This window comes from Meriones unguiculatus, chromosome 1 (genome assembly GCF_030254825.1).
Source record: "Meriones unguiculatus strain TT.TT164.6M chromosome 1, Bangor_MerUng_6.1, whole genome shotgun sequence".
Lineage (NCBI taxonomy): Eukaryota > Metazoa > Chordata > Mammalia > Rodentia > Muridae > Meriones > Meriones unguiculatus.
In genome coordinates, this window is record NC_083349.1 from 91,354,442 (window position 1) to 91,365,054 (window position 10,613).

The 10,613-nt window shown below is 43.7% G+C and overlaps 1 protein-coding gene across 1 annotated transcript; it reads left to right on the forward strand.

Moving 5' to 3' along the window:
* Window positions 1-328: 328 nt before the first annotated feature.
* LOC110561034 (large ribosomal subunit protein P2-like) lies at window positions 329-746 on the forward strand. The gene has a single exon (XM_060370837.1). It carries the CDS (start codon window positions 372-374, stop codon window positions 702-704), a length of 333 nt encoding a protein of 110 aa, XP_060226820.1. The 5' UTR covers window positions 329-371; the 3' UTR covers window positions 705-746.
* Window positions 747-10,613: the final 9,867 nt, after the last annotated feature.

Genomic DNA, 10,613 nt, shown 5'->3' on the forward strand with positions numbered 1-10,613 from the left:
CCTGAGTGGATCCCAGGGAGAACCTCAGAGCCATTTTATTGGTGCTAGCTGACAAATGCCTGAATTTAAGCTGAAACTTTAAGTCAGAGACTCCAACCCTCCATCCTACTTTCTCTCTCTAGGAAATTGTCCCCGGTGTCTCTGACAGGATGTGTTACTAGCTTTTGTCAACTTGAAACATGCTAGAGGATTCGGGACAAGGGGGACCATAGGAAAATTTCTGTGCAGCATTTTTTTGTGGGCGGGGCCAGCTGACGGTGGGTGGTGCCGCCCTAGACAGGTGGTCCTGGCTGTGTAAGGAAGCAAACTGGTCCTTTCGCCTCCCGACGCCACCGAGGTCGCACGCGTGAGGCTTGTCCGCCGCTGCCGACATGCGTTATGTCACCTCTTACTTGCTGGCCGCCCTTGGGGGCAACTCCTCTCCTAGCACCAAAGACATCAAGAAGATCCTAGACAGCGTGGGCATCGAGGCGGACGATGACCGGCTCAACAAGGTCATCAATTTGCTGAATGGAAAAAACATTGAGGATGATGTCATTGCTCAGCGTGTTGGCAAGCTTGCCAGGGTGCCTGCTGGTGGGGCTGTGGCTGTTTCTGCTGCCCCTGGCTCTGCAGCTCCTGCTGCTGGTTTTGCCCCTGCAGCAGCAGAGAAGGAGGAGTCTGAGGAGTCAGATGATGACATGGGATTTGGCTTGTTTGATTAAATTCCTGCTCCCCTGCAAATAAAACCTTTCTACATATCTTGAAAAAAAGAAAGAAAGAAAGAAAGAAAGAAAGAAAGAAAGAAAGAAAGAAAGAAAGAAAGAAAGAAAAAAGAAAGCAAGCTGGGCATGCTGTGGCAGTACTACACGGCACTCCACCGTGGCCTCTTCTTCAGTTCCTGCCTCCAGGTTCCTGTCTTGAGTTCCTGTCCCGACTTCCCTCGGTGATGAGCACTGATTGGACTGTGTAAGCCAAATAAACCCTTTCCTTCCCAAGTTGCTTTTGGGCATACTGTCTTATTTATTTATTTATTTATTTTTATGTGCATTGGTGTTTGCCTGTACATATGTCTGTGTGTCTATCCCCTGGAACTGGAATTACAGGCAAATGTGAGCTGCCATGTGGGTGATGGGAATTGAACCTGGGTCCTCTGGAAGGGCCAGTGTTCTTAACTGCTGAGCCATCTCTCCAGCCCCTGGCCATGCTGTTTTTACCACAGAGCATGTGTAGGAGACCAGACTAGTCCCTTTTTTCCATGAGGAAGATCTAGTGGGAGCATGGAGGAGGGGCTGACACTTGGATGAATGTTTTCTGTGCTTTGGCAGAAATGTTGAGAGTTCACACCCACCTCTCTGGTCTTCATTATTTTTAACAACTGAGTTTGACTAAATCCTTGTCACAGAGGACTGTGCAGCTAAGAGAGATTAACAGCTCTCCCAATGATTACTATTGGTTCTCACTGTAACTTCCCAGGACCAAAGATACGTGCGGTTAAGCCAGCCCTCTGAAGATATTCTATAATGGATCATTAGAGACTCTAACGGGTGATTAATCAACTTAACTTCAAGGCTATACTGCACCCTGGGACAAATCTTCATTTTCTAGGTCTATTTTCCATTTGAAATTACATCTAATCATAGTGTCCAAAATTGGTCAGCAGAGAAAAATACTTTCAAAAGTCCAAATGAAACAACAAAAAATGGCTAAGATCTGAACAAGGTAATTGTCTTTCCCATCAGTAAATTCCCAGGAAAATTCAATCCAAAACGAATTCCTCTTCCTGCTGTAAGTGAGCTCTGAAGACTCGAAGCCAACTCTCCTCTCCTTGTTTGTTTTTCCAGTCTCATCAGGCACCCTCAAATGCCTGTGGGTGTACAGCCCTGCAGGGGCCATTAAGTCTTCTTTCATCGTAACAGATACAGCATTTTCATTACTTTCACAATTAACATCATCTGCCCAGATCTCATGTCTCAGAGATACAGAAGTAGGAACAATTTTTACAATAATAGCAAAATGCTGTTCTAGGACCCATATGGTAGCCTTGTAATGTTACCATCAAAGACAGCCACTCAGCATTCTCCGGGGAAGGGAGTAAGTGACACGGGGACCAGAAGATAAAGACGTCTCCCTTCCTCCTTAGCAAGATGCCTGTCAGAACATGACTGCTATCCAGCTGTTATTTTTTGTTTTACAGTCAGTTAGCTTTTCTCATCACAGGGTTAACTATGAGGCTGTATTTTCAGTCAGGACCTAGCTGGCTTCCTGTATTAGTTACTTTTCTCATTGGGACAAACTACCTGACAAAGCTGGCTGGCTTTATGTCAGCTTGAACACAGCATAGGGTCATCTGGGAGGAGGGATCCTCCGCTGAGTAAATGCCTCCGTCAGATCAGGTTGTACGCAGTCCTGTAGGACATTTTCTTAATTACTGATTGATGTGGGAGGGCCCAGCCCACTGTGGGTGGTACACCCCTAGGTGGGTAGTCCTGGGTTCTATAAGAAAGCAGGTTGAGCAAGGCTTGAACAAGCCCATAAGCTGCATCCCTCCACGGCCTGTGCTTCAGCTCCTGCCTCAGGGTTCCTGCCCTGACTTCCTTCAATGATGAACTACAATATGGAAGCTTAAACCAAATAAACCGTTTCCTCCCCAAGTTGCTTTTGGACATGCTGTTTCATCACAGCAATAGAAACCCTGACTAGGACAAAGGGATACAGCCAAACAGCCAGAGCAGGCATGCTACATAGAAGGCCTGTGACATTGGTCACGTTGCAGTCTGCAGCCAAGAAACAGGAAATGGACAGAAAGAGGGACAGCGTTATAAAACCTCAGAGCCCAACCCCATTCATCCATTTTCTGCAAAGAGGCTCCATCTGCTAAAGGTTCCATAACCTTAGCACCACCACTTGAGAAACAGATGTTTGAACACATGAGCCTGGGCAATACACTTCACTGCCCGCCCCCATCACCACAGGCTTAAACCATCTTATAATACAAATGCATTTGTTCCAATTTTTAACTTCCTGCATAGTCTTTTTAAAAACTTGATTACTCTGGGGGAGGTGGTGCACGTCTGTAATCCTAGCACTTAAGGAGGCAGAAGCAGGTGGATCTCTGTAAATTCAAGGCTAGCCTGGTGTACAATGCAAGTCCAGGACAGCCAAGGCTACACAGAGAAACCCTATCTCAAAAAACCAAAAAATCAAAAAACCAAAAAAAAAGAGAGAGAGAGAAAATTAAAAAAAAATTAATTACATTTTCTCTATTTCTTTATTGAGTATGCATGTGTGAGTGAGAGAGAGGGTGGGGAGAGAAAGAGAGAGCACACATGTGGAGCTCAGAAGACTTGTAGAAGTCAGTTTTATTCTTGTGCCATGTGAGTCCTGGAGGCTGAACTTAGGTCCTGAGCTTGAGGGCCGTCTCACTGATCCCATGCCTTTTAACAGTCCCAACTTCAATTATCCAAAGCCCAAGTCTCTTCCAACATTCAAGGCAGCCTCTTAGCTGTGTGTCCCTTTAAAACAAAATGAAAAAAATTACATACTTTCAACATACAACGACATGGTGTAATCATTTCCATTCCAAAGGGGAGAAACATAGCAAGTTAAGATCAGACCAAAGCAAGACTGAAATGGAGACAGAAAAATGCCAGATCCTATAGGTCTGTGTCTGACACCTGAGCCCAACATCGATGGGCCCTGATGGCTTTGGACATCCCCATCACTCCACATCTGCTGCCCACAGCACATGTGACCACTCAAGGCTGCTCAGCTCTGCCTCAAGCTTTTCATGGCAGATGTCCCACAGTTCCTGCATCTCCAGCATCCTGGGGCCACTAAGAAACTAAAGACTTCACCCTCCCAGCTCCATGTACTGGCCTCTCAGGGCCTTTCAGGGAATTTAAACCCTGCAACGTGTGCACTGCCTGGACTCAGTAGCTTTCTAGAACGTTGGCATGATTCTCCATAACCCCCTCACTTGTGTATGTTTAATGCATGAAAAACTGGTACCATGTAAATGATGCCAAGTTCTACTGCCAGCTTGAGGTACAGCCTCACCACTTGACCATAGCTATAGTGGCTTCTGTGTAGCTTGGTGGCTGAATCTAAGCAAACACATCCACAGTTGGCCATTTTGGATCAGGGAATCCTTTCAGCAGTATTCTCCATCTGAGCCTCTCTTATCAAACATCCTTGTGTTTTACAAGCTGGAGCATTTCTCTGTGGGTGGAATCTTACCCACAGTGCATCCATCTTCCTGTCCCAGTGTAGAGCTCTCCATTTCTCTATGATATTGTTATCTCATCAGTAAGTACAGATGCTTTTGCATCCTTGTCTGAAACTTTATTGTTTTTACACAGTGGTTTTTGTTTTGTTTTGTCAACTTCACACAAACCAAACCAAGACATATCTGGAAGAGAAAATCGTTTTGTTTGTTTGTTTTGTTTTTTAAGATTTATCTACCTGTTATTCGTACAGTATTCTGCCTGCACCTATGCCTACACATCAGAAGGTTCATTATAGATGGTTGTGAGCTACTGTGTGGTTGCTGGGAAATGAACTCAGGACCTTTGGAAGAAAAGCCAGTGCTCTTAACCTCTGAGCCATCTCTCAGGCCCTGAAGAGGAAAACTTGAGAAAATGTCTTCATAAGACTGGTGTGTAGACAAGTCTATTAGTGTTGGCTTTAAACTTGTGTGTTTGCAGTTTTCTCTCCTGGCTAGCACCTAAATAATTATTTGTTAAACATTATATTACAATATAGTGTTAAACATTATATTTGTTTAACATGCTTTACCACACAGCAACTGAGCAATAAAAGTCCATATTAACTCTCTAAGCTAGTCTGCCTTTCCCCTTACCAAAATCTCCATTTTACTCTCTCCTTGTGTCTTCAGGACCTTTGCCCATGGCTGATTCCCCACTTCCTTCTCTAACTCCTCCTCCCGTGGCTGGCAGGAAGTCCAACCCTATTCTCTCCCTGGCTCAACAATTGGCTGTTAAGCTGTTTTATTGATTTATCAGGGAACGACTGGGGAAGTTATACAACACTGAGACAGTAAATTCTCAAAACAAGGATTGCAACCAAATGTTGGGGGACAGAAATCAGAAATTTGATTCTTTACATGGTACACAATAACATTATGCCTACACAAGTCTATGGAGTGTTGTCTTGATTAATGACTGATGTGGAGGGCCCAGGCAAATGCGGGTGGTGACCCCCGGGCAGGTGGTTATGGATGGTGTAAGAAAGCAGGCTAAGCAAAGCATGAGGAGCTAGCCGGTAAGCAGCATTTTTCCACATCTTCTGAATCAACCAATTCCTGCATTTAGGTCCCTGCCTTCAGTTCTTACCAGCACTTCCGTTGATAAGAGACTATAATGTGAAAGTATAAGCTAAAATAATCCCTTTCTTCCCCACGTGCTTTCAGTCATAAGTGGGGGATATATAATTTAATTTATTTGTGTGTGTGTGTGTGTGTGTGTGCATTGGTGTTTTGCCTGAATGTATATGTGTGTGAGGGTGTCAGATCTCCTGGAACTAAAGTTGCAGATAGTTGTGAGCACCATGTGGGTGCTGGCAAGTGAACCCAAGGTGCAACCAGTGTTCATAACCACTGAGCCATCTTTCAACCTGTGGCCATGGTGTTTTATCTTCGCAACGGAAACGCTAACAAACACAGACACACACACTTGCATGTGATGTATAGGTGTGGAGCTCAGACAACAGCTTGCAGTGGTCAATTCTTTCTTTCACTATGTGGGTTCTGGGATTGAATTCAGATTGGCAGGCTTGGCAGTAAAGGCCTTACCCACAGCACTCTCCCATGGGCCCTTGTCTACAACTTTCAATCTTCGTGTTCTCCTTTTCTCAACACACTGCACAATTTTCTTACCTTCCTACTCTATGTCTTTCTGTGCAGACTTGGATAGGAGCAGGGAGCAAGAAACATAACACAGCCTGAAAGTTATCCTGCATTGATTTTTTTTTTCTCTGCCAAACAAATTAGTCCATTACTCGTTGTTGCTGCTGCTGTTTTGAGACAGGGCCTCTCTACATAGCCCTGGAAGTCCTAGAACTCACTCTGTAGAGCAGGCTGTCCTCAGACTCACAGGAATCTGCCTGCCTCTGCCTCCCGAGTGCTCACACTGAAAGTGTACGCCACCACACCTGGCTTTAGTCTGTTACTTTTGAATCCATCCTCACTCAAAAGTTCAGAACATGGGCAGAACACAGAAAGATTCTTTGTCAAAATGTAACATGATGGCTTCTAACCCAGTTACCAATTGAAATTCCCCTCTGAAACCTCCTGAGCTGCGCCTCTGCTGTTTTCATTTCTCTTGGCAGTCTGTCTTCCACATTCCCATCTGAATGGCCCATTAAGCTCTGCTTACAGCCTTCCAGGACTTCTATAAACCACAGCTCCAAACTCTTCTAGATTCCTTCCTTACAACAGTTATAAATGCTTAAGATCCATAGTGAGCTTTATCACCGTAGCTCCTGGTGCTACCTCTCTATTAGTTACTGTTCTCATTGCTGTGGCAAAATAACCAACAAACAGAATTTAAGAAAAGCTGAGGTTATATCTCAGTGGTAGGATGCTTGCCTAGTGTGCACAAAGTTCTGTGTTCAATTCTTCAACATGGTTAAAAAAAAAGAAAAGAAAAAGAGAGAAAGAGAGGAAGAAAGAAAGGATAAAGGAAAAGCAATTGTGTGAGTGTGTGGGTGTGTGTGGTGTGGGGGTATGGGGAGGTGGGGAGGGTGTAGGGGGTTGTTGATGAAGAGATGGCTCAGCAGTTAAGGTGCTTGCTTCCTTTTCAGATGACCAGAATTTGGAGCAGCTCAAAACTACCTATAACATCAGCTCCTGGGGATCCAATACCCTTTTCTTGCCTCCACAGGCACCCACACTCTAGATACACACATAAATAAAAATACAACAAAATATTTTTGAGGAAGAAAAGCAAGCCTTTAGCCTCAGCCCTTGGAAGGCTGAAGCAGGTAGCTATCTATGAATCAGGCAGGTATCTGTGAATTCAAGGCCAGCCTTGTCTATATAGTGAGTTCCAAGCCAGGGAGAGTTACATAGTGAGACCCTGTCCCAACCTTCATCTCTCCTTCCCCCACAAAAAAGTAAGGAAGAGTTATCTGCTTGTTTTACTTTTTATATTCTAACCCCAGTTTTCACATCCTCATCTCCTCTCAGATGCATCTGACCTCCCCACCCTTCTGACTCAAAGCTTTTCTTCTCTCTCTCTCTTTAGAAAACAAACAATTTAAAAACAGAGAAAAAAAAGAACAAAAAAATTTAAAAAGCATAATAAGTACACACATATACAGAAACATACAAAAAACCCATAAAAATGTAAAAACCAGAAACCATAATGTGTGTGCCAATGGTCAGTAAAGTAAAAAATGCCCAGACAGTGAGTTCCTTTTGAGGTAGCTGTCTACTGCTGGGCATGGGCCCTGACCTTAAGTGTGACTTTTATACCCAGCGAGCAAGGGAGGGTTCATTTTGGCTCATCTATCATGGTGGGGAAGGCATGGTGGGTGAAGCATGAGGCAGCTGGTCACACTGCCCTACCCTCGGAAAGAAGCTGGCAGACAGGCAGTAAGGCCTAGTGGTACAGCTTCAAGGCCCACACCTACTGACCCACGCCTTCTAAAACAGCACCTCCAGCTGGAGACCAGGTGTTTAAACCACTCCACATTCAAACTGTAACACTTTTAATACAATGTCTTCCTTCTTCCACTCCCTTGTCTTCCCAGCAGCAAAGTCAGGTTTAGTTCATTTACTACCTCACTTCTGATACTATTTTATATTTGTTACTTTTCATTGTCGTGCCAAAATATCTGACAAAAACTTTAAAATATCTTTTCTTTTTCTTTTAAAGACCTACCTCTCTTCATTTCACTCCATCTGAAGGTCAGGAGCTAGACTGATTGGTCTAAGAGCAATTCTCTTGGCCAGAGATCAAGAATTGGCATGAGGCCAATTAGTTGAGGCTGCGAGGTTTTGGTGATAGCATTTCATTGTCTAGTTCATTCTCTAGATCCTAGAATCATTCTCTAGATTCTAGTTCTTTCTCTTAGAATCCTTTCCATACCTTGAATACTTATTTTCTTTTCCTTTTTCAGCCTGGAGTTTGTGGCCTGTAAGCACAATGTAGAACTTGTTCCTGGTTTCTGCCCAATGATATGACTTCTTCCATATGTGAACCCAGCACTCCACACTACCAGTAGTCAACTCTACAACCCATCCTTACAGCTGATTTTTTTTCTGGGATTTGTCCATTTCTGAAAAGAACCTGAGGCTTAAAACCTTATGGCATAGCTGCCAACACTGTTTCCTTTCCTAGAACTCAGTATTAACCTTGCTTCCAAGGCCCCCTTTCCTGCAGTGTGGCTGCACAGATTCCTGATTCTGAGGCTGGTTATTGCTTACAAAGCCGTAATCTCAGGAACGCTGTGGGGGGCTAACATGTTCTGTGGCGTGTGCTGGTCTCCAAACAGCCTGCTTCTTTTAGTTGTTCTAACCTCTTGCTCGTTAGCATTTTGACTACCATATACGTTCATTGATGAGCCTTTCCTTCTCCTATTTCTTTCAGTCATTAACTACTCTCAATGGGGATTTCTTGGTGGTTTCTGTTTGTTCATTTGTTTTGAGACAGGGTCTTGCTATGTAGTCTAGGCTTGCCTGGCTTTCAAATCACAGAGATCCTGTGTCTCTGCCTCATGAGTGCTGTTTGGATCAAAAGCATGTACCACCTTGCTAGGATATTTAAATTTTAATCTGCTGCTTAAGTGGGCCCAATTTTTCCTCTAATACTAATAAACCTTCAACTGCTACTTTCCCCTCTATAGCTCTGTTTGCTTCCTGACCTACTGATTACACCTGTCCTCACAGTTCATCCTTCATCTACACGATCCAAAGCGCAGGTGTTGCTTGAGTGGAGAAACCCTCAGTAGCAGCCTCCTCCCGCCAGCTTCCACTCAGGTCTGTCTCATGCCCACCGTTGCCCTACGTTTTTCTTTTGTATCTTTCTTGTATCTTAAAAAGGTCTTATAACATTCATTTTCTAGGCACATTTCCTTACAAGAGTATACCTGAACTCACCCCCCCACACACACACAATGTAAATGTAATATTAACATTCATCAGACGATGTGTGAGGTAAACTCACCAGCAGCAATGATGGTGATAGCTAACTGCGGACTGGACCTCTACAATGCAGTAGGCACTGGTTTAAGCATTTTATAGACACTAATTTATTTAGTACTATCACAATTCTACAAAATGAGAACTATTATCACCTCCTCACACCCATTTTGCAGATGTAGAAACAATCCCAGAGAAGCCAAGGAATTTGCCCAAGGTCGTCCAGCCGGTGACTACACTTCCTTGTGGCCTCACAACTACTCATGCTCTGTCACCTCTCGGGCCTTCTGTAGCACAACAAACTCAAGTACTTAGACCTAGTCTTCTCGGCATTTAGAAACCAGGTTCTCCCTTTTAAAAGCAAAATATAAAGATGCATAATTATCAACCACAATGTACCCTAAATCTTGAGCATAATTAATCTCTTCTGCTGTGCTGTCTGTATTAGTCTGTGGGAAGGGAGTTGAAGTTACTCTGCCATTCTTTAAAGATGACCTCTCATGTCAGTATCACTGGATAGCAGTTACCAGGCTTTCCCGAGTACACATAGATTTAAATCCTTGGTTTTGAGTTAATTTTCACTACCTGATAAAGTGTTATCAGGGCATGTGCTAAAGAATGACTATCTGCAGCTTAGTGAGATAAGTCATTCATACTCTAACACGGATATTTTAAACAGAGCTGGTTATTCCTGTAGGGGAACTATATTCAGATCAAACTAATTTCTTAAGTGACATAAAAGGAGTGAGAGGCTTTGAGGCGGCTTATGTAACTGACTGAGTGCTGATGGCTTGGGACTAGATGGTAGCTGACAGGGAAAGGAAAGCTGAATCTTAGAAATGGCAGAAATTATAATTTAAAATTATAATAAATATCACCTGCCAGGCATTAAAATGATTAAAGAGCTTATTTTTTATACTCCTATTGTGAAAGGTTTCATAAGCAAATAATTTTAAGTACACTAACCTGTTAAGCACTAGTAATTAGTTGAGAAAAACAAACACAAATGTTCTTGAAGACAGAGCAACCCCGAGGGAATCCGGTCCTCTGAAATGATATTGTTACTGAGGTAATTCTTGAAGACTGCTGCCCCAAATGAAAACCCCCTTTACATTTTCTTCTGTTTTCCATCATCTAAAAACTTCTTCTGGGAAACAAAACAAAAGCCAACGAACCAAAACAAACAAATAAACACCCCAAGGGATTTGACTCAGTAGGTGTTTGCTGAACAAAATGAGAACCTGAGTTTGAAGCCCAGTGTCCATGTAAATAGCTGGGCTCACTTCCCACACCCACATGGAACCCTTGTGCTATGGCAGGCAAGCACAGCAGTCAGAGCCCTTGGGCGTGCTGGCCACCAGCCTAGCTGCAGGTGCAGAAGAGACCCTGCCTCAGAGGAATAAGGCAGATGACAAAGTAGGACACCTGAAGTCTTCCTCAGGCCTCTGTGTGCACACACTCGTGGACAGCA

Bases quoted from the DNA above. Each gene is read 5' to 3' on its own strand.
- LOC110561034 (XM_060370837.1), top strand. From the start codon at position 372: ATGCGTTATGTCACCTCTTACTTGCTGGCCGCCCTTGGGGGCAACTCC.